Source organism: Saimiri boliviensis, chromosome 17, assembly GCF_048565385.1.
Source record: "Saimiri boliviensis isolate mSaiBol1 chromosome 17, mSaiBol1.pri, whole genome shotgun sequence".
Classification (NCBI taxonomy): Eukaryota; Metazoa; Chordata; class Mammalia; order Primates; family Cebidae; genus Saimiri; species Saimiri boliviensis.
Genome location: NC_133465.1, coordinates 29,422,298 through 29,445,886, shown reverse-complemented (window position 1 = coordinate 29,445,886; position 23,589 = coordinate 29,422,298). Strand labels below are relative to the sequence as shown.

At 41.3% G+C, this 23,589-nt stretch overlaps 1 protein-coding gene across 5 annotated transcripts in view; it reads right to left on the bottom strand.

Moving 5' to 3' along the window:
• SSH2 (slingshot protein phosphatase 2) overlaps positions 1–23,589 on the bottom strand; it is a 295,182-nt gene that overhangs the window by 48,625 nt on the left and 222,968 nt on the right. For 4 of the 5 annotated variants that reach the window (XM_003931451.4, XM_074388424.1, XM_010342093.3 and 1 more), the window contains 4 exons: positions 16,555–16,676; positions 10,254–10,322; positions 9,409–9,474; positions 3,323–3,517 (listed from right to left, as the gene is read on the bottom strand). In XM_003931451.4, the coding sequence (XP_003931500.3) occupies positions 3,323–3,517; positions 9,409–9,474; positions 10,254–10,322; positions 16,555–16,676 (452 nt within the window). The remainder of the gene's footprint in view (positions 1–3,322; positions 3,518–9,408; positions 9,475–10,253; positions 10,323–16,554; positions 16,677–23,589) is intronic. The other variant, XM_074388423.1, reaches the window with a different exon arrangement.

Here is a 23,589-nt window from a genome sequence, read left to right as displayed (position 1 = left end):
TGCCTATAATCCCAGCACTTTGGAAGGCTGAGGCAGGCAGAGACCAGCCTGGCAAACATGGTGAATCCCATCACTACTAAAAATACAAAAATTAGCTGACCATGGTGGCACGTGCCTGTAGTCCTAGCTACTCAGGAGGCTGAAGCAGGAGAATTGCTTGAACCCAGGGAGCGGAGGTTGTAGTGAGCCGAGAGCATGCCACTGCATTCCAGCCTGGGTGACAAAGTGAGACTTGGTCTCAAAAAATACAATAAAATATTCTGTTAAAAAAACCATGAACTGTTTTGGCATAACTTTAGGAATCTGAAGGAGAATCCTGTTTGTAAGGTCAGACAGTAACTAGCTACTCTTCTTTCCCTGCTATAGAATACCTTGGAAGTACAGAAAGATCAATTTAGAGCAAAAGAAACATCATGATGAATTTACAAAGGAGGCACTAAGTCTAAAACAAATTTTTAAAATACGGCCGGGGCTGGGTGTGGTGGCTCATGCCTATAATCCCAGCACTTTGGGAGGCTGAGGCGGGTGGATCATGAGATCAAGAGATCGAGACCATCCTGGTCAACAAGGGGGAAACCCTGTCTCTACTAAAAATGCAAAAATTAGCTGGGTGTGGTGGCATTCACCTGTAGTCCCAGCTACTTGGGAGGCTGAGGCTGGAGAATTGCTTGAACCCAGGAGGCGGAGGTTGCGGTGAGCCGAGATCGCGCCATTGCACTCCAGCCTGGGTAACAAGAGCAAAACTCTGTCTCAAGAGAAAGTAAATAAATAAATAAATAAATAAACAAAAATAAAATACAGCCTGGTGCGGTGACTCACGCCTGTAATTCCAGCACTTTGGGAGGTTGAGTTGGGTGGATCACCTGAGGTCAGGAGTGCAAGACCAGCCTGGCCAAAAGGGTGAGACCCTGTCTCTACTAAAAAATATAAAAATTAGCTGGGTGTGGTGGCACATGCCCATAATCCCAGCTACTTGGGAGGCTAAGGCAGGAGAATTGCTTGAACCTGGGAGGCGGAGTTTACAGTGAGCTGACATCACGCTGTTGCACTCCAGCATGGGCAACAGAGTGAGGTTCCATCTCAAAAAAAAAAAAAAAAAAAAAAAAAATTCCAAAAATAGTCACAGAAGTTTGAACACATAGATCTAAAAATGAAAGAAACGTCAGTTTTACCTTAGGCCTTTATCTAACTTATAGTACACTGGGAAGATCTAATTAAATCATACTGACAAGGACTTAACAAGGCAAAGGTAGAACAGAATAAGACATTCGAGCAATAAAATATTAAAAACAATTTTTTTAAGTTAAAAATTAGCAGGCTGGGTGCAGTGGCTCACACCTGTAATCCCAGCACTTTGGCAGGCTAAGGCAGGAGGATTGAGGCCAGGAGTTTAAGACCAGCCTGGGCAACAGTGAGACCCCATGTCTAAAAAGTAAAAATTTAAAAATTACCCAGTTGTGGTGGCATATACCTGTAGTCCTAGGTACTTTGCAGGCTGAAGTGAAGGGATCACTTAAGCGCAGGAGTTTGAAGCTGCAGTGAGCTATGACTGTGCCATTGCACTCTAGCCTGAATGACAGAGTAAGATCCTGTCTCTTAAAACAACAAATTAGCTGCCGGGCGCAGTGGCTCAAGCCTGTAATCCCAGCACTTTGGGAGGCCGAGACGGGTGGATCACGAGGTCAAGAGATTGAGACCATACTGGTCAACATGGTGAAACCCTGTCTCTACTAAAACTACAAAAAATTAGCTGGGCATGGTGGGGCGTGCTTGTAATCCCAGCTACTCGGGAGGCTGAGGCAGGAGAATTGCCTGAACCCAGGAGGCGGAGGTTGAGGTGAGCCAAGATCATGCCATTGCACTCCAGCCTGGGTAACAAGAGCGAAACTCCATCTCAAAAAAACAAAAAAACAAAACAAAAAAACCAAAAAACAAATTAGCTTAACAACTCAGGCATTCTTTTTTTTTTTGAGACGAAGTTTCACTGTCACCAGGCTGGAGTACAATGGCGTGATCTTGGCTCACCACAAATTCCGCTTCCTGCAACCTCTGCTTCCTGGTTTCAAGTGATTCTCTTGCCTCAGCCTCCCAAGTAGCTGGGATTACAGGCATGTGCCACCATGCCCGGCTAATTTTGGACTTTTTGTAGAGACAGGGTTTCTTCATGTTGGTCAGGCTGGTCGTGAACTCCTGACATCAGGTTATCTGCCCGCCTCAGCCTCCCAAAGTGCTGGATTTATAGGTGTGAGCCACCGTGCCCGGCCTACTTAGGCATTCTTTTAACTTGACTGGAAATACCTTGTTTTCTTAAGTATTACAAACATGACTTTGAAAGCTTCTTTATTATCACTGATATGCTTACTAAATTGATTCTTCTAAATAATGCATACTCAAATTTCGGCCCAATTCCTTTAAACTCAAATTTCAAATTAGTGAAATATGAGTAATGAAATTTTATGGTATTGCAGTTCTTGACTATGGAGACTCTATTGTACCCTGGGATGAAGTGTCTCAGGCCTTTGCAGGCAACAGAAACAACCACAGGATTCTTTTTGTCTTTTTGAGATGGAGTCTCGCTCTGTAACCCAGGGTGGAGTGCAGTGGTGTGATCTTGGCTCACTGCAACCTCTGCCTCCCAGGTTCAAGTGATTCTCCTGCCTCAGGCTCCTGAGTAGCTGGGATTACAGGCACCTGCCACCATGCACGGCTAATTTTTGTATTTTTAGTAGAGATGGGGTTTCACCATATTGGCTGGGCTGGTCTCAAACTCCTGACCTCAACTGATCTGCCCGCCTCGGCCTCCCAAAGTGCTGGGATTACAGGTGTGAGCCACCATGTCCGGCAAGAATGGGATTCTTTTTTTTTTTTTTTTTTGAGACGGAGTTTCGCTCTTGTTACCCAGGCTGGAGTGCAATGGCACGATCTCGGCTCACCGCAAACTCCGCCTCCTGGGTTCAGGCGATTCTCCTGCCTCAGCCTCCTGAGTAGCTGGGATTACAGGCACACGCCACCATGCCCAGCTAATTTTTTGTATTTTTTTAGTAGAGAAGGGGTTTCACCATGTTGACCAGGTTGGTCTCGATCTCTCGACCTTGTGATCCACCCGCCTCGGCCTCCCAAAGTGCTGGGATTACAGGCTTGAGCCACCGCGCCCGGCGAGAATGGGATTCTTTATATGTGGCAGATACATGTTATTGACGGTGACTAATATTCCTAAGTAAGATTAATTCCACAAGAGAAAAGATTAGGGAGGAACATCCTTCTTATAACTCCTCAGGACATAATGGAGAAAACTTCCATAATCCTTACCAAACTGACTTACATGTCGGTGAAGAGAGCTGGAGAGTCAGGCCGGTGGGACTGTACATCTTGCATAGCATTCCATTCATTGACTGAGGATTGATCTGAGTTGATATGGCTCTCATAATAACTCACCCAGGTGAGAAACAGGCTGCCTGGGTAGTAGTTATGCACTCTGGCGACTTCACAAGCCTTGTGTAAGCTCTGTAGTGCAGACCTGAAAGATATGCTGGGAAATGAGCACCATAGAACTGTGGGGTATCAAAGGACAATAACCTGTGTACCCTAAACTCTTTTAATTTTTAATTTCTATAGAATTTATCCTCTGGAGAACCTACTCCCTGAAATTCAAGATTTTCCAATTCTGATTATACCATATTATCTATCCACAGCAATGAACAAGACACTTGCTGGAAGAGATGATGCATCATTAAGATAGGGAGAAGGTGGGGAAGGACAGCTGACAACTCACCAGTGAAAAATAGGTCCAGGTACCTATGGAGCACCTGATCCTATACTATAGGTGTAACCATGCAGTGACTGCTGTATCATTAGAAAACTAAAGATCTAAATAATTTACCATATAAAGATTTGTTTTCCTCAGCACAAGATGTTACAGCATACATTTTCTGTAATTTTTAAGAGGTTTCACAAAGATCACATAGATAGATGTCCCTAAGCCTTGAGGACATGTCCTATGTCCTTTAATGTCCAGGAAATACTGATCTAATAATATTTATTATTCTTGCTGCCTTAGTACCCTAGTCTCTTTAAATCCATCAGCTACTTTCTAAGAACAGATCTAATTATTCTTTTTTGTTGAGACAGTGTCTCCTTCTGTTGCCCAGGCTGGAGTGCAGTGGCATGTTCTGTGCTCACTGCAATGTCCAACTCCTGGGTTCAAGCGATTCTCATGCCTCAGCCTCCCAAGTAGTAGCTGGGATTACAGGCACATGCCACTATGCCAGACTAATTTTTGTATTTTTGGTAGAGATGGGTTTTTGCCATGTTAGTCAGGCTCGTCTCGAACTCCTAGCCTCAAGAGATCTGACCATCTTGGCCTCTGAAAATGCTGGGATTACAGGCATGAGCCACCCCACCTGGCCTAGCTCTGGTAATTCTGAGACTAATTAAACCTTCTGACTCTGTCTGAACTCAGAAGCCCAAGAAGAGTAAACAAACTGAAAAGTACATTTTTCATATGGGAAAAGCTTAAGCTAGAATACTAGGAAGTAAGTTATACAAGAGCAAGAATCTTTCTATATTTTCTTTACCTAAGTGACTAAAAGAATACCTACTTCATAGGTGAAGTTCAAATAGTATTTGTTGAGTGAAATGTCTTATCAGCTATAAACTAATGTCTAAGAAAAAAAGACATTTATTGCCAGGCACGGTGGCTCATGCCTGTAATCTCAGCACTTTGGAAGGCCAAGGAGGGTGGATCACCTGAGGTCTGGAGATCGAGATCAGCCTGGTCAACACTGTGAAACCCTGTCTCTACTAAAAATACAAGAATTAGCCGGGCATGGCGGCACATGCCTGTAGTCCCAGGTACTTGGGAGGCTGAGGCGGGAGAATTGCTTGAATCTGGGAGACAGAGGCTGCAGTTAGCTGAGATCATGCCATTGCACTCCAGCCTGGGTGACAGAGCAAGACTCTGTACCAAAAAAAAAAAAAAAAAAAAAAAAAGTCTTTTTGTTTTCCCATAACAAAAGTGATCCATGTCCACTTTAGAAAATCAGGGACCTCAGAGAAAAGGCAGAAATATCCTGTAATCCTACCACCCTGAAATAATCACTCTTAAGGTTTTAGTGTACATCTTTCTAGTCTTTTTTGTCTATGCATAGATGTATAATAAATAAAAATATGACCATATTCTCCATTCCACTTATAACTTGCTCTTTTGCTTTACAGCCTATCATCAACATCGTTCCATGTCAAATATTTTCCAACTGGATTTTTTTTTGAGATAGAGTCTCGCTCCATCACCCAGGCTGGAGTGCAATGGTGCCCTCTCGGCTCACCACAACCTCTGCCTCCCAGGTTCAAGCGATTATCCTGTCTCAGCCTCCCAAGTAGCTGGGATTACAGATGGGTGCCACCATACCCAGCTAATTTTTGTATTTTTTTTTTTTTTTTTTTTGAGACGGAGTTTCGCTCGTTACCCAGGCTGGAGTGCAATGGTGCGATCTCGGCTCACCGCAACCTCCGCCTCCTGGGTTCAGGCAATTCTCCTGCCTCAGCCTCCTGAGTAGCTGGGATTACAGGCACGGTCCGCCATGCCCAGCTAATTTTTTGTATTTTTAGTAGAGACGGGGTTTCACCATGTTGACCAGGATGGTCTCGATCTCTTGACCTCGTGATCCACCCGCCTCGGCCTCCCAAAGTGCTGGGATTACAGGCTTGAGCCACCGCGCCCGGCTTAATTTTTGTATTTTTAAGTAGAGATGGGGTTTTATCATGTTGGTCGGGCTGGTCTCAAACCCCTGACCTTGTGATTCACCCGCCTCAGCCTCCCAAAGTGCTGGGATTACAGGCATGAGCCACTGCGCCTGGCTCCAACTGGATCATTTTTAATGGTTGCATAATATTTAATAATATAGATATACCGTAATTCACCAATTCCTAATTTTCAATCATTTAGATTGCTTTTCTTTCTTTTTTCTTTTTTTTTTGAAATGGAGTCTAGCTTTGTTGCCCAGGAGTACAGTGGCACAATCTTGGCTCACTGCAACCTCCACCTCCCAGGTTCAAGCAATTCTCCTGTCTCAGCCTCCCGAGGAGCTGGAACTACAGGTGCCCGCCACCACACCTGGTTAAGTTTTGTATTTTTAGTAGAGATGGAGTTTCACCATTTCGATCAGGGTGGTCCTGAACTCCTGACCTCAGGTGATCCACCCACCTGACCTCCCAAGGGGCTGGGATTATAGGCGTGAGCCACCGTGCCTGGCTTGTTTTTCATTTTTTGCTATTATTAGAACACTGACAAACATTCTTATAGCTAAAATCTTTGTACACATCCGTATTTACAAACTTAGAGTAAACTCATAGAAGTGGAGTTTACTAGGTCAAAGATCATGCAAAATGGTAAGGCATACTGGCAAATCACTCTCCAGAAAGGCTGCTCCAGTTAATTCTTCCACCAATAGTACATAACAGTGTTTGTTCCTCGAATCTCTGTCAACCCCATACAATGTAAATTAAGAAAACAAATTTAAACCAATTTAATAAGAGAAAAACGTGTCAGTCTATTTTTTATTAGGAAAACACATTTTTCCTTAAAAGCAAAGTTGCAGAGTCTTTTAGAAATGCTTTCAATTATTTAAAGTAAGCCAAAGTCTCAAGAGAATAATCTGAGAATTTCAGTTTCATTATACAGATTCAAAGGTAAGAGCCAGCTTAGTGCAACTTACAGAATGCCTAATGCATGTTTCTTTATCTAAGAAATACATGCTCCAAAAGCATATGCCAGAGTCTGGTGCAACTGCTCTAAAATACACTCAAGGCTTAGCCATACTCCATACTCCAGCATCGGAGTGCGAAGCTGCACTAACTATCTTCCTGTGAAGGAAACACCTGATCTAAATGCTGCTTTGATCCACACATTGTCTATTTTTTTCCCCCTGTGACTTCAACTCACTACTCCCCATAAGGTACATCAAGAAAAGTTTATTCTGCGATAAGCTAACAGAGCTAGGATGGGGTGTTCAATTTTTTGGCTTCCCTGGGCCACGCTGGAAGAACTATCTTGGGTTACACATAAAATACACTAATGATAGATGATGACTTAAAAATAAACTGCAAAAAAATCTCATATTTTAGGAAAGTTTTATGAATTAGGATTAGAATTTTAGGAACGTTATATGAATTTAGGACTTTTTTTTTTTTTTTAGGACAGTTTTATGAATTTGTGTTGGGCCACATTCAAAGCCGTTGTGGGCTGTATGTGGCCCATGGGCCACGGGTTGGACAAGCTTGCTTTAGAACATCAAAGCTTGGCTGGGTGCGGTTGGCTCACACCTGTAATCCCAGCACTTTGGGAGGCTGGGGAGGACAGATCACGAGGTCAGGAGATTGAGACCATCCTGGCTAACATGGTGAAACCCAATCTCTACTAAAAATACAAAAAATTAGCCAGGCATGGTGGCATGCTTCTGTAGTCCCAGCTACTTGGGAGGCTGAGGTAGGAGAATTGCTTGAACTCAGGAGGTGGAGGGTGCAGTGAGCTGAGATTGCGCTACTGTACTCCAGCCTGGGTGACAGAGCAAAACTTCATCTCAAAAAAAAAAAAAAAAAGAACATTACTTAAGACTTCTGTACGCTTCCCCAAAATATACCCCAAAACACTGTAATTTATGGTTGTTACTGCTGTTTGGTTTTACTTGTTACTTAGGAATAGGTCAATTGCCTTTAACTGAGCCTTAGTCAAAGGAGGTCTTAAATTTCCTAAGTTTTCCATGAGAAACTTACCTGCAAAATATGCCCTAACTCTAAAAATCTGGTCTAAACATATGACCTGAAACTCTGTCCTATCTTAATTACTTCAGGAAACGATAAGACTTAATTGTTCAGTGAGTCTTTGGACTCCATCCACCTCCATCCTATCAATTCTGTTTTTCAGGGGTAGATTATCTCCCTAGAGTTTTTTTCAGGCTCTTTTATTTCTTGTTTTGCTTGCATTCTGTCCGTTCCACTCCTCACAGGGACTTCTACTACAGAACAGGCAGCTGAATAAGAAAATTAAATTCAAATCCCTGACTGGGGGATGGATACTGAATCTTAGTCACATCATTCTCTAGTTATATAATTTTCTAGATAATCTAGAATAAGAATAAAAGGCCAGGTGCAGTGGCTCACATCTGCAATACCAGCACTTTGGGAGGCTGAGGCAGGAGGACTGCCTGAGGCCAGGAGTTCAAGACCAGCCTGGGCAACATAGAGAGACCTCAGTCTCTAAAAAAAAAAAATAAAAAAAATTAGCCAGGTGTAGTGTGGCACATGCCTATAGTTATAGCTGCTTAGGAGGCTGAGGTAGAAAGAACACTCGAACCCAGGAGTTGGAGGCTGCCATGAGCTATGATTGCACCACTGCATTCCAGCCTGGGCGACAGAGGGAGACCCTGTCTCTTTATAAGAGAGAGAGAGATGGAGATAGAGATGAGAGAAAGACATCTATCCTGTCTAAGTGTAAGAAATACTCTGCTGAGATTTGATTATGACAAAACTAAATAAATAAAAGAAAGAAATACTCTCAGGCCAGTTATGTATCCCCTCCAAACCTGTTTTCTCATCCACAATAAGGGGCTAATATTATTTTGGGGGCTTGGTATGATGATTAAATATAATCCATGTAAATAACCCCAAAATGTCCATATGACAGCTGATGGTTATTAGCAAGTATAACGTTTTCTCTAGGCTTCATTTGCATTATGAAAATAGCCACCAGCAGTTTAAATGGAAATTTATCTATCTATAAAGTAACTCTGTGAATGCTATCCCTGGTTACTTTAAGAAATACCTAATGCAGGCCAGGTGAGGTGGGTCATGCCTGTAATCCCAGCATTTGGGAGGCTGAGGCAGGTGGATCACAAGGTCAGGAGTTCCAGACCAGCCTGGCCAATGTGGTAAAACCCCATCTCTACTAAAAAATACAAAAAATTAGCTGGGCGTGGTGGCGTGCCTGTAGTTCAGCTACTTGGGAGGCTAAGGCAGGAGAATCCTATGAGGCTCCGTCTCCAAAAATAAAAAAGAAAAGAAATAGCTAGTGCACAGCAGTGTGATGTTCTAGACTTGGCTCTTAGTCCACTAAGTAACTAACTTAGTCAATGTGTCAGTAATAAAACTCAGTTTCAACTGGCTTATCTGAACCATTAAGTCTCTACCAGAGCCTAGAATACCACCTCTGAATTTCACTTGTTCACCAACACTCAAGGCCTTCTAATTGCAACAATTTGAATATTGCATTTCTAGGTCATCTTTAACTACGGTGGTTACATGAACAGATCACTCAGCATTTTCACAGCAAACTGTACCATTTCAAACATTTCTCACAACATATTGCTCCAATAACATTAAAACACTTTTGTAGAGATAGTAAAGTCATCTTACCACATTGCCTGCACAGATACAGGTTTGAAGATGTGAACTCTGTTATCAGTCGATACGCTGAACCCACTAAGGACAAATAAGAACAAGACAAAAATCCACAAATTAGGGTAAGTTATTTCAGTTGTAAGTTTTCAAGGATGTTTCCCAGGTTAACAACTGGTTCAGTAGAAGGAATTATCAGGCATTTCATGTAGAAGTTTTAACTAGAGCATAAGACTTGACCAAAAAGGTTTAACAAATTGACTTCATCTACCAGGCAAAATGAATGGATTCCCATACTGGAGTTAGGGAATTAAATGTAGTTTACCAGCTGTAGCCCTGGACAAACTGTTCTGTATATTTCTATTTGGAAGTCTTGTTGGTTCTTAGCAAATCTGACCCTGGTTTTAAAAACTGGAGCAAACATCTTGGTCTCTTGGGGACACATTCTGAAAACATTAGGAGGTAGGTGGGGGTGGGGTCACTGGAAGGAACTGGCACAGGAAAGGGGTTATACTGTAGGCTGACAGCTGGCAGAAGCGGCAAGAGGTTATTTGAAACAGAACATATCATCCTTTGGGAGAGCATTGCAACAGTCCCACATGCTCAGATTAAACAGCCAACAAACTAGTTCTTCTTTGTCTTGATTCCTACCACAGTTGGCCTAGAAGAACAGAAGTGAGATACCCTGGCAAGTTGTATTTTTACTCCATTTTACAAAACAGGAGTTTAAAAGGACTCATTGAGTTGCTGACATGAAAGTTCAGTTGGCACACTGGACCTCCCTTTTGGCTGAATGAATGGGCACTAAGATGGAACCCCACCCCTTGGCTTTCTGTAACAGAATGAAAAAGCAAATCTCTTACCCATCACCATCCAAATGAATTAGTGTGTCACTCCAGAGAGGCAAAACTAAGCCCATGGTACAAGTGCTACTGCAAGAGAAGAAATAGTCCACAAGTTACTCCTGTTACTCTGGGAAGCAGTCTTTTGTTTACTAACTCTTTCAACACCAAGGATAAACCCTTAAATTCCAAATTCTGGCATATGTGTTATAGTGAAGAAATTTCTATCATATTACTATTAATCTTATGTATTAATCTCCTGAAGACTCAGGAGCATTTTTTTTTTTTTTTTTTTGAGACAGAGTTTCGCTCTTGTCACCCAGGCTGGAGTGCAATGTCGTGATCTCGGCTCATCACAACCTCCGCCTCCTGGGTTCAGGCAATTCTCCTGCCTCAGCCTCCTGAGTAGCTGGGATTACAGGCACGCGCCATCATGCCCAGCTAATTTTTTGTATTTTTAGTAGAGATGGGGTTTCACCATGTTGACCAGGATGGTCTCAATCTCTTGACGTTGTGATCCACCTGCCTCAGCCTCCCAAAGTGCTGGGATTACAGTTTTTTTGTTTTTTGTTTTTTTTTTTTTAAAGAGATAGTGAGTCAGTTCCTTAAATATTTAATGAAGAAAACTTACTGACTCAGCTTCCTACATTGTCATCTTGCAGATGGCCACTATCTAAAAAATGCAGATGATTGCTATTGTCTTGCATTTGGCAGATCTTAGCACAGGGTACAGAGCCCAACTCAACTCCAAGGAATTTTTTTTTTTTTTTTGAAATGGAGTCTCACTCTGTTGCCCAGGCTGGAGTGCACTGACACACTCTCGGCTCACTGAAATCTCTACCTCCCACGTTCGAGAAATTCCCCTGTCTCAGTCTCCCCAGTAGCTGGGATTACAGGTGTGCGCCACCGTGCCCTGCTAAATTTTTTGTACTTTTAGTAGCGATGGGGTTTCACATGTTGGCCAGGCTAGTCTTGAACTCTTTATCTCAAGAGATCCACCCACCTCAGCTTCCTAAAGTGTTGGGATTACGGGCGTGAGCCAGGATGTCCAGCCCCAAGGATTATTTTTAATGCCAATAACTATTGCTGGTTGCTGGAGACCCTGGGTTGTGTGATTTGCCTCTAATTCTCAGGTTTACATAGATTTAACGAACACCAGAACACATTCAATAGACTAAAAGGGAAAGGGAATTAAAAATATAAAGAAGTAATTGTTAATAGCTTGTGATCAAGATAGAAAAAACAGACATAACACAACTTAAATCAATGAAACACTGTTTTGTGACTGTGTACTGAACTAGCACTGCTGAAACACAGAGTTAACAGAAACGTCAACAATCACCAAAAGGGTAGCCCTAGTATGGTATTTAAAAATACTATTTCTTTCTTTTTTTTCGAGACAGAGTCTCTCTCTGCCACCCAGGCTGGAGGGCAGTGGTACAATCTCAGCTCACTGCAACCTCTGCCTCCTGGATTTAAGCGATTCTCCTGCCTCAGCCTCCTGCTGGGATTATAGGCATGCATTACCATGCCTGGCTAATTTTTGTATTTTTAATGGAGATGAGGTTTTGCCATGTTGACCAGGCTGGTCTCGAACTCCTGGCCTCAAAATGATCCACCCGCCTCAGCCTTCCAAAATGCTGAGATTACAGGTGTGAGCCACCGCACCAGGCCTAAAACGCTATTTCAATCACACAATAGCCCGGGAAGGACTTTAAGCTAATGGAAGAGGTTGGTACAGAAAGCCATGGACCTCTGATTTCATGCTCTATCACACCTCTTTGCTGGGAAACAGTAACCTACTCCAGATCACTGCCACTGTCTCTCCTTAAGGCTGCTGAAACTTGCTTTTCCCCTCTGGCTAGTCTCCGAAAGGCTTCTATGATACTCCAAGCCAATCTATCTAGAGAGGCAGCATGGTGTGTAGTAGAAAGAATCTGGCACATGGGAGGTGGAAAAACACAGTATGGTTAGCAGGCGTCTCCAAACTTTTTACAAAGGGGGCCAGTTCACTGTCCCTCAGACCGTTGGAGGGCCGCCACATACTGTGCTCCTCCCACTGACCACCAATGAAAGAGGTGCCCCTTCCTGAAGTGCGGCAGGGGGCCGGATAATTGGCCTCAGGGGGCCGCATGCGGCCGGGCCGTAGTTTGGGGATGCCTGGTTAAGAGGATGGGCTCTGTTTCTGGCACTAATTGTATAATCTTAGGTGAATTACTTAATTGTTTTATGCCTTAATTTCTTCATTTGTAAAACTAGGATAAAAATATCTTCTTCATTGTACTGTTTTGAAGATTAGATTTTTAAAAAGTCTATAATACTGCCTAAGCGCCTAAAATGTAATAGTCATTGAACAAAAGATCTGGAATTGATTTCCCTCAGTATAACTTCTTTTAAAAAATTATTTAACCTCTCTCAGCCTTAATTTTTTCATCCTAAACTGTGAATAACAAAACCTATTCTCATAGGTATAGGTGTAGAGACATAACATAAAAATGAATATTAATCTGTAATGGGTGTTCCAAATACATCTGAAAGTGATTGTTTTCAAAGCATTATTTAAGTGATTGTTTTTAAAGCATTAAATGTTTTAAAAACAGCATGAGGAATACCAAACTTTTAACTGTTAAGAGTCACTGCAGGGCTAAAGGAGGCCAGCCCTTAGTTGGGCTTTCTACTACACTTGCTGGCCTGTGCTACTTAACACCTTACTAGTGATTCCAGAGCTCAGGAGATTCAAATCAAGACCAAAACAGCTTATCCACATTGGAACCTGGACCTGAATAACAGAGCACAGCTACCATGCCAGAGTCCAGAAGCAAGTAAGACAGCTCTACCACAAGTTTTGTGGAGTAGATGAGATGAGAACACAAAAAATTTGTTTTGAAGATGAAGTGGGGATAGTTTGATGGTAGCTTTTTGTTTTGTATTTAGTGAGTGCTTAGCCAGGTTCTTAGCAACAAGTAAAATTTGGAGTATAAATATGATGGGTTTGTAGTCCAGTGACAAACCTAGAAATTAACTATATAAAAAGAAAGCTTCAAAAGAGTATGATTTTGGTTAACTTTTGGACAAGTGATATCAATATATAGGAAACTAACATTACATTTTTGGCTTGTATTCAGGCCAAGAAGTAGCTTTTTCACACAACAGGAAGGAAAGGCCTGACTAAGGCACACTTCGTATTTTTATCTAGGTTACCTGAGTCTCTCAAGATTTTTCTCCATTAAAGTATAACTACTTATTTTAGTAAATATTCAACTCATTCAATAAAAATTTATTTAGTGCCTTTTATGTACCAGACATTTCAAGGTGTTGGGGGTACAAAAAGAAATTAAAAAACCAAACAAAACCATGAAGCTCTACTATAACTTAAAATATATGTTACATTTTAGAAACCAAGACTTTGCTGCATTAAAAAAAAATTATTACTTATAATACTCAAAAAACTTGCAAATAGGCTAAATGAATTGGCTGCAATGCATTATTAAGAACTATTTGTACTTGTCATAATCTGGGTTCCACTTTGGCTTAATACCACTTAAGCATTAATGTTTTACAGTCTCAGATATGAAATGATACAAATTCAAATTCCTTCACTGACAACTGAGACAGAAATGATTTTAGATTACCCGAGTACCTGAGACTTCTAACTGTCCAAGGAACTCATTAAAGTAGAGGATGTATGGGAATTTCATAATAGCAAGTTTACCATACAGAATGAAAACTAGTTTCTAGCTTTTCATGCCTTATTTTATCTTCTATAAACTAAAATTTCCTTTGGCTAGTGACACTGGTCAGATATGATTCAGACAAAACCACTGCACAAGACAGATGTAGTTTACTAAGTATAAACTACTGGGTACCTATATTAATATGCATTCTTTCTGGTAAAGTTCAGGACAAAGTGAAAGAGATAAGATTAGACATGCGCTTGCTCATATTCTGGGTCAGGAGAATCTGCAGTTATTGTCTTCTGTTTTTAGGGGAGGACTCAACTGAGGCTTCATGAGGTTCCTGTTCCTGTTCCATAGGTTTTCAAGGGAGGGGGTCAGGGAAAAGTGAACAAAGGAAATAGGAGCTAGACAGTGCTGTCCAATTGAACTTTCGGCAAGAACGGAAAATGTTCTGTACATGTACTGTCTAATACGATAGCCACTAGCACATAACTGAATACTTGAAATGTGACTAGTCAGAATTGAGGAATGGAAATTTCATTTAATTTTAATCTATTTAAAAAGACACATGCATGCTGTGTGCAGTGGCTCATGCCTATAACCCCAGCACTCAGGAAGGCAGAGGCAGGAACCCAGGAGTTGAGATCAGCCTGGGCAAAACAGAGAGACCCTGTTCTTGACAAAAAGGAAAAAAAAAAAAAAGAAAAGAAGAGGAAAAAAGAATAGAAGAGAAGAGGAACGAAGGAAGGAAGGGGCACATATGATTAGTGGCTACTATACTGGATAATACAGACCTAGAGAGATTAAAAACCTAAATTAAAGGTCCTAAAATCCTAATGAATGTAAAGAAGGTAGGTGCTGTTATAGGAAAATACTGAAAGCTCTGATGCTTAGGTAACATCAGAAGTTAAAACTATGCAGAAGAAAGCTTCCTAAACGTGGTTTACAAGCCTGTGTAAATTCAGAGCCTACAATTAAGTGCTGTAAGTGGTATACAAGCTAATAACTTTGGATTTGTGATCCCTGTGAACCCTCAAGTCATTTTGAGGTTGACTTCTATACAGGAATAAGGTAAACACTGGTTCCGGAAACTTTCTAGTGACAATGTGATTTTTATCCCTCAACATCAGGACAATTACAATCATTCCCAGGGTCCTCTCCTCTCTTTGTGACTAAATTCCCCTAGGCCTGGGTCACACCCCTAGCTGCTCCATAGTTCCATTCTTGTCCTGAACCAGGAAGTCAATGCTTTGAGACATCTGGCAGGATTTCCTGAGGCTTATTATCCAGAGTGTAAAGATCTGCTTAGCAGTCACATTCCACAGTCTTCCAAACGTTTCTCCAGAAAAAGTGGGGAAAATATAAAAGGAAAGCAACAAACCTTAATGACACACCTAAAAAGCCAGGTGTTGTGTATTATCTTTAATCATAGAATGTAAAGTACAGCTAAAGTCAAAGGTACATAATAACAAAAAGTTCTGCTTTGAGTTTAAGGAGCCATCCTGTACCGCCCCCCCTTACCTCCACCATCCTTTTTAACTCAATAGAAGGAAAAAGGAGGCATAACATTCGGTAAAAGTAAGGTTTAAGGACATGGAAAAATAAAACAGATTGTGGTTTAAGTGGGATCTCTTTGAATCTGGGACCACTGGTGCTCTAGAATCACCAAAGCTAATCATTACTGATTACAACAGAGTAGGCCAGGTGCTCATGCCTGTAAGCCTAGCACTTTGGGAAGCCAAAGCAGGAGGATCGCAGAAGTCAAGGAATGCAACACCAACCTGGCCAACATAAGGAAATCTCATCTCTAGAAAACTTAGGAGAAAAACAAAAGGAGACCAGACAGCTGGGCATGGTGGTGCATGCCTATACTTCTAGCTACTTAGGTTAGGAGGCTGAGGTGGAAGGATCCCTAGAACCCAGGAGGAATTTGAGGCTATAGTGAGCTGTGACTGCATCACTGCACTTCAGCTTGGGCAACAGAGTGAGACCTTGTCTCAAAAAAAAAAGAAAAAGAAAAAGAAAACAAACATAGAGCAGACTGCCAAGAAAAAGCAGCTTTTTTCCCCCTGGAGATGTAACTTTGAAACCACTTGCTTTATATCATGACTATCTAAAGATGAGACGAAGGTATGGAATAATGGTAAACACACAACCAAAGACATTCACTAAACGTTCTTGTCTCTCAAGACTGTGGCTAAGATACGTACGTTCTCTAGTTTTATGCCTTTAACTTTAACAGCAGAACTGCACAAGACATTTTTGTGATAAAAGGCAACTGGGGCCGGGCATGGTGGCTCACGCCTGTAATCCCAGCACTTTGGGAGGCCAAGGCAGGCAGATCACTTGAGGTAAGGAGTTTGAAACTGGTCAACATGGCAAAACCCCATCTCTACTAAAAATACAAAAATTAGCCAGGCATTAATGGCGCACCCCTGTAATCCCAGCTACTCCAGAGGCTGAGGCAGGAAAGTCACTTGAACCCGGGAGGTCGAGGTTGCAGTGAGCCAAGATTGTGCCACTGCACTACAGCCTGTGCAACAGAGTGACGCTCCATCTCAAAAAAAAAAAAAAAAAAAAAAAAAGGCAACTGGAACAGGTTACTTAAAAAGCAGTTTTCACATTTTGAAATGGTACCACCATACCTGTCATTAGAGGAGAAATCCATTCCCAGGACGATGCTTTCTTCAGTGTCTTGTCTACCATTAGTTGAAACCACTACCATATAGCGTGTTCGATTCTGGTAAGTACTTTCCAGTCTTACAGCCTGGAAGTTAGCAGACAACAGAAAAATTATGAAATTTAGAACATTAATTTCAGATCATTTTAACCCTTTTTCATCAGCGTCTTAAAGCATACTCAGGAAGGCAGCAGAGCCAGAGGTTAGGAGACATAAATTTAAATCTCAGCTTGTACACTAGCTATAAAACCTTTGTTAAGTTACTAAATTAATTGGAGGTAGGTATAATAATACCTATCTGTCAGGTTGTTTTAAGAATCTTATAAAATAATACATGTAAAGCACAGTGGTTGGCACACAGTAAATGTTGGATAAGATGTTTGCTATTAGCATAATTTATAATAATCACCACAGTGTGTACTAAAGACCGAAGAGGGAAGCGTGAGATATATGAATGTGAGTATTGGTCTCAGAGATGCAATTCCCACAAACAATTATAATATGAAATAAACTATTAGCAACATCTAAGGGGAGTATTGACTTTGCTATACTGAATTCCTGCACGTTAATATACCACAAGATTTTTTGTTTCAAAAATTAAAGGAGGTTTCATTTTCAGAAACTTCTCATTTTTTGTCAAAAGTTTTAATTTATTGGTTAATTAAATTTTAAAAGAACACAGAAAATTTGAATATGGACAGGATCTTAGATGAAATTAAGGATTTACTGTTAGTGTAATAATGATATTGTGGTTACTATGCCTTTTTCTTAAGTACCTGGAGTGAAATAACATGGTTTCTGAGTTTTACTTTAAAATGTTCCAACAAAAGCATTTAAAAAGTAGAGAGGAAGGCCGGGAGCAGTGGCTCAAGCCTGTAATACCAGCACTTTGGGAGGCTGAGGCAGGTGGATCACGAGCTCAAGAGATCGAGACCATCCTGGTCAACATGGTGAAACCCCATCTCTACTAAAAATACAAAAAATTAGCTGGGCATGGTGGCGCGTGCCTGTAATCCCAGCTACTCAGGAGGCTGAGGCAGGAGAATTGCCTGAACCCAGGAGGCGGAGGTTGTGGTGAGCCGAGATCGCCCCATTGCACTCCAGCCTGGGTAACAAGAGCGAAACTCTGTCTCCGAAAAAAAAAAAGAGAGAGGATAGATTAAAGAAGTCAGGCAAAAGGTTGACGGTTATTAAAGCTGAGTAACGGCCTGGCGTGGTGGCTCACGCCTGTAATCCAGCACTTTGGGAGGCTAAGGTAGGCGGATCACCTGAGGTCATGAGTTCAAGACCAGCCTGGTCAACATGGTGAAACACTGTCTCTACTAAAAATACAAAAAAAATTAGCTCGGCGTGGTAGCACACACCTGTAATCCCAGCTACTCAGGAAGCTGAGGCAGGACAATCACTAGAACCCAGGAGGCAGAGGTTACAGTGAGTTGACATTGTGCCACTGCGCTTCAGCCTGGATGACAGAGCGAAACTCCGGCTCAAAAAAAAAAAGCTAAGTAATGAGTTTATGAGGATGTATTTTCTACTTTGATATGTTTGGAAATTTCCTTAATAAGTTCAAAAAGATACCTTATAAACCTTAAAAATAAAACAACTTCAGGCGATACATTCAAATATTTACTACACATATATTATATATAATAACAAAGCCAAGTGCTGAGGATTCAGTGGTGGAAGACAGAGACATGATTTACATCCTCCTTGAGTATACAGTCTAGTCTACTCCTTTCATTTGTTAATAGTAGTTTTTAAATGACAGATTTTTTTTTTTTTTTTTTTTTTTTTTTTTTTTTTTTAAAGAGATGGAGTCTTGCTCTGCCTCCTGGGTTAAAGCAATTTTCCTGCCTTAGCCTCCCAAGTAGCTGGGACTACAGGTGCATGCTGCCACATCTGGCTAGTTTTTTTTTTTTTTTTTGTATTATAGTAAAGACAGAGTTTCATCATGTTGCCCAAGCTGGTCTCAAACTCCTCAGCTCAGGCAACCCACCTGCCTTGGCCTCCCAAGGTGCTAGGATTACAGTCGTGAGCCATGGTGCCTGATCTTTTTTCTTCTTTTTTTTTTTTTTTTTGAGACAGGGTCTCACTCTGTCACCCAGGCTGGAGTGAAATGGTGTGACCTTGGCTCATTGCAACCTCCATTTCCTGGGTTCAGGTGATTCTCCTGCCTCAGCCTTCTGAATAACTGGGATTATAGGTACATGTCCGGCTAATTTTTGTATTTTTAGTAGGGATGGGGTTTCACCATGTTGGCCAGGCAACCAGGCTGGTTTTGAACTCCTGACCTCAGGTGATCCGCCCACCTTGGCCTACCAGTGCTGGGATTATAGGTGTGAGTCACTGCATCCAGCAAAATGACAGCTCTTTGAAACCAGGAAAATGTGATCTAGAGGCAAATTCTTCTGTATAAAAACCCCTATTCCTTAGAAAAACAGAATTCTAATCCATTAACTGGCTCATATTTGTCAGAAATTTCTATCTGGAATCTTTTTTTCAGTGCTGCTGTTCTTGGAGTCTTCTTCCCCTTAACTCTGTAAGTATCCCAAAATGACCAGGCCAAGAGAAAAAGAGAGATAGTACGGCTCAAATGACCCATTTAGCAAGGCAGAGGTGGCTGTATTTTTGTTTCTACTCTGATACTCCTAGGAAAAGCTAGAGAAGCACAAATAGCAGAAGTGGCTACATTAAATCTCGTTTCTAATAGGAATGGATATAACAAGAATGTAATGTTTACCATTCTGATGCCAAATGCATAGGACAGATAGCTGTACTTCTGACTTCATGTTCCATGAAGTAACTGAGCATTTAAAACCAAATTCACTTATGAGAAAATTAAGAAGAACTAATATTTAAATGAACTAAGGTCTAGAAGGCTGTGATCAAGGGTGGGACATTACACACATAGAACAATGGATAAATAGTAAATGTACATGTGGTGGACTGGGAGGCAGTACTGACCCTTGTCTGCTTGTAGAAACACTATACAACATGTTAATTAACCAGAAAACCTGGTGCAGGTAAACTAGAATTTCTTATAAACAAGATCTCACATATTATTACATATTTATACTTGGGCCTCCCTTGGCCCAAGTTTCCTGAATGTGTTAGAGGATCTTTTATTCTCTGTCAAGGCTCCAAGAATTTTTGGCAAGGCTCAAATACAAATGGCCTGAGAACAACTGAACTGTGTTTCTGACAATTTATCTACAGCTCCTACACCAACCAGTGGCAACCAATTAGCGAAGTCAAAGCTGATAAAAAGAAAAATAAAACTTTCATAAATATTACCTATAATGCAAGCTATCAGACCAAATTAGAAGTGAGCTGCAAGAGTTTCTTTGTAAGTGATATTCATTGCAAACATTAGTTGTCTCTCTCTCTCTTTTTTTTTTTAGACACAGTCTCATTCTGTTGTCCAGGCTGCAGTGCAGTGGTGCGATCTCAGCTGACTGCAACCTCCGGACCCCTGGTTCAAGCGATTCTGCCTCAGCCTCCCAAGTAGCTGGAATTACAAGTACCTGCCACTGCACCCAACTAATTTTTGTATTTTTAGTAGAGATGGGGTTTCACCATCTTGGCCATGCTGGTCTGGAACTCCTGACCTCGTGGTCCACCAGCCTTGGCCTCCCCAAGTGCTGAGATTATAGGCGTGAGCCACTGCACCCAGCGAGTTGTCTCTTTTTAAAAAGTTGATTTTACCATATCAAAAGCATTTCAAATGTTTGGCTCTCCCTTGCTTATTCAAACTGTAACAGAAGATCCCAAACCTAATGAGAAGATCCCCAGCCATTTCACACTGACTTAAGCTTGAATAACATGCATCTCTCAGATCCATTCAATTTTAAGCTTCTTTTTTGTTTTTGTGTCTTATTCTTTTACCTAGGCTGGAATGCAGTGGGGTGATCTGTAACATCTGCCTCCTGGGGTCAAGCAATCCTCCCACCTCAGCCTTCCAAAGATCTCGGACCACAAGTGCCCACCACTATGCCTCACTAATTTTTTGTATTTTTGGGTAGAGATGGTTTCACCATGTTGTCCAGGCTGGTCAATTTTAAGCTTCTTAGATGGAAGAATAGCACTTAAGAATTCCTGGGATTTGATTACATACCTCTAGATAGTATCTATAGCATTAATTCAACACCTATATCCTAATTAGAAGGAGGAGCTAAAATCTTTAAAAATTCTGAAATGTGAGGGGATAAAACCAAGACTTTAAAGTTCCTTTTAGGTTGGGCAGGGTGGCTCACACCTGTAATCCCAGAACTTTGGGAGGCTAAGATGGGCAGATCACTTGTGGTCAGGAGTTCCAGACCAGCCTGGCCAACATGGTGAAATCCTCTCTCTAATAAAAATACAAAAAACAAAAACAAAAACAAATTAGGTGGGCATGGTGGCGCACGTCTATATTCCTAGCTACTTCGGAGAATGAACCAGGAGAATCGCTGGAATCGAGGAGAAGGAGGTTGCAGTAGGCCGAGATCTCAGCACTGCACTCCAGCCTGAGTGGCAGTGAGTGAATGACATTCTTAAAAAAAAAAAGTTCCTTTTAAGCTTCAAGATCCTAGGTTAAGGAATTAAAAATCTATGTGTCACAGGCAGAAGGAAAGTCTAACACCCATCCTGGTTTGAGGTTTATTTCTTGTAAGCAAAATCTAATAATCTAATTTCTTAACACAATCAAAGAAATATAATTTAAAATGGAAGGTTTGTACATAATACCCTAATTTTGAAAATGATGCCATTTCCAATGTTTCTTCAATCTCCAGAACTTAGACTGAAATCAATGACTGGAATAAGACAATAATTGAGATGCATTTGATTAATCAACTAAAGTCCTCCTTGAAAAGGACACTACTGAAGTCCATTTCAATTGTCTAAACAAAACAATATAATGGATTTTAAAACTTGGCAGCAATAGTAACTGAGTTTATATTTCCAAGAAACTACATTTAAACTGCTTAAATGTGGAATCCTATTACAAGTTTCAGGTGAATTGGATCCAGCAATCTTAGGACTGAAGTAGCCCTGCCTCTGCTTCATTCCTGAAGAACTCAACCTGTTTTCAAAGCTCATCTATTAAAGGATAATACTATTCCCTCAGCATCTAATTTAAATGCTTAACCTGATTACAAGCAGTTTACAAATACCACCTGATAAAAGAGCTTCTCTTGTCCCAGCTTGGTGGCTCATGCCCATAATCCCAGCACTTTGGAAGGCTGAGGTGGGCGAATCACTTGAGGTCAGGGGTTTGAGACCAGCCTGGCCAACATGGTGAAACCCAGTTTCTACTAAAAATACAAAAATTAGCTGGGCATGGTGGCGTGTGCCTGTAATCCCAGCTACTCAGCAGGATGAGTCACGAGAATCCTTTGAACCTGGGAGGTGGAGGCTGCAGTGAGCCGAGATTGTGCCACTGCACTCCAGCCTGGGTGACAACGTGAGACTCCATCTCAAAAAAAGCAGGCCGGGCGTGGTGGCTCATGCCTGTCCCAGCACTTTGGGAGGCCAAGGTGGTGGGGAGGAGGGGATCACGAGGTCAAGAGATTGAGAACATCCTGGCCAACATGGTGAAACCCCATCTCTACTAAAAACACAAAAATTAGCCAGGTGTGTTCGTGGACACCTGTAGTCCCAGCTACTTGGGAGGCTGAGGCAGAAGAATTGCTTGAACTCACAGGCGGAGGTTGCAGTGAGCTGAGATTGCGCCACTGCACTCCAGCCGGGCGACAGCGAGACTCTGTCTCAAACAAACAAACAACAAAAAAAGCTGCTTTCTTCAGCATCATCTAACATCAGGAAATATTCCTCTTAAAGCTTACATTGTACCTTTACTTTTAATTTCTTTTCACCAAGAGTCTTACATCATGCTCCTGTGTGCATAATGTAAGACTCTTGGTGAAAAGAAATTAGTTACCCTCAGTAAACTACATTATAAAAACCCAATGTCTAAGACAGGCAGTTCACCCAATCCATCAGAGAGAAAGGTTCCAAAAGTATGTAAATATTAAATTTTAGTCAAAAGAATGAAGCAAAATCAATAGCCAATATTAAAACAGGCTTCACTTGTGACACTAATAAACTAAAGAACACTGTCTTCAAAAGAAAAAGATTAGAGCATGAGGAAGTCTGAATTTTTTTTGAACCAGTCTGTCTCTACTAAAAAAATATGAATTATATTCTGTGTAGCCATTAAAAACCATGATTTATTTATTGAGATGGAAAGATATCCATGATAAACTATGAAGAAAGTAGGTTACAAAAAGGTATTTCTATTTTTATCACAATTTTTGTAAAACGAAACAGTGTTCTTCCTCTTATTCTTTACACACACACACACACACACACACACACACATACTCCTTTCTTATATATACATATTTTTTTTAAAAAGTGGAAGGATACTTAACCAAATTGCTAAGAATAATTTTCTCAGAGTGTAGAATACAGAGTGATTTTTACTTTTTTATTTATACCTTTTTGCATTGTGTGGGAGAAAAAAAATCCACATAATATATTGATAGTTAGAAAAAAATAAACCAATTTCCACTTTAGAAAGCAACATAAAATGAAAACCAAGGCCGGGCGTGGTGGCTCAAGCCTGTAATCCCAGCACTTTGGGAGGCCGAGGCGGGTGGATCACGAGGTCAAGAGATCGAGACCATCCTGGTCAACATGGTGAAACCCCATCTCTACTAAAAATACAAAACATTAGCTGGGCATGGTGGCACGTGCCTGTAATCCCAGCTACTCAGGAGGCTGAGGCAGGAGAATTGCCTGAACCCAGGAGGCGGAGGTTGCAGTGAGCCGAGATCGCGCCATTGCACTCCAGCCTGGGTAACAAGAGCGAAACTCCGTCTCAAAAAAAAAAAAAAAGAAAGAAAGAAAACCAAAATCATAAAACTCCTCATTTTCTTAAATTCTCCTGCAAAGTACTCAAAAAAGACCTCTTTGTACCTTATCAGCACTTCAGCTTCAGTTAAGAATATCAACTGAA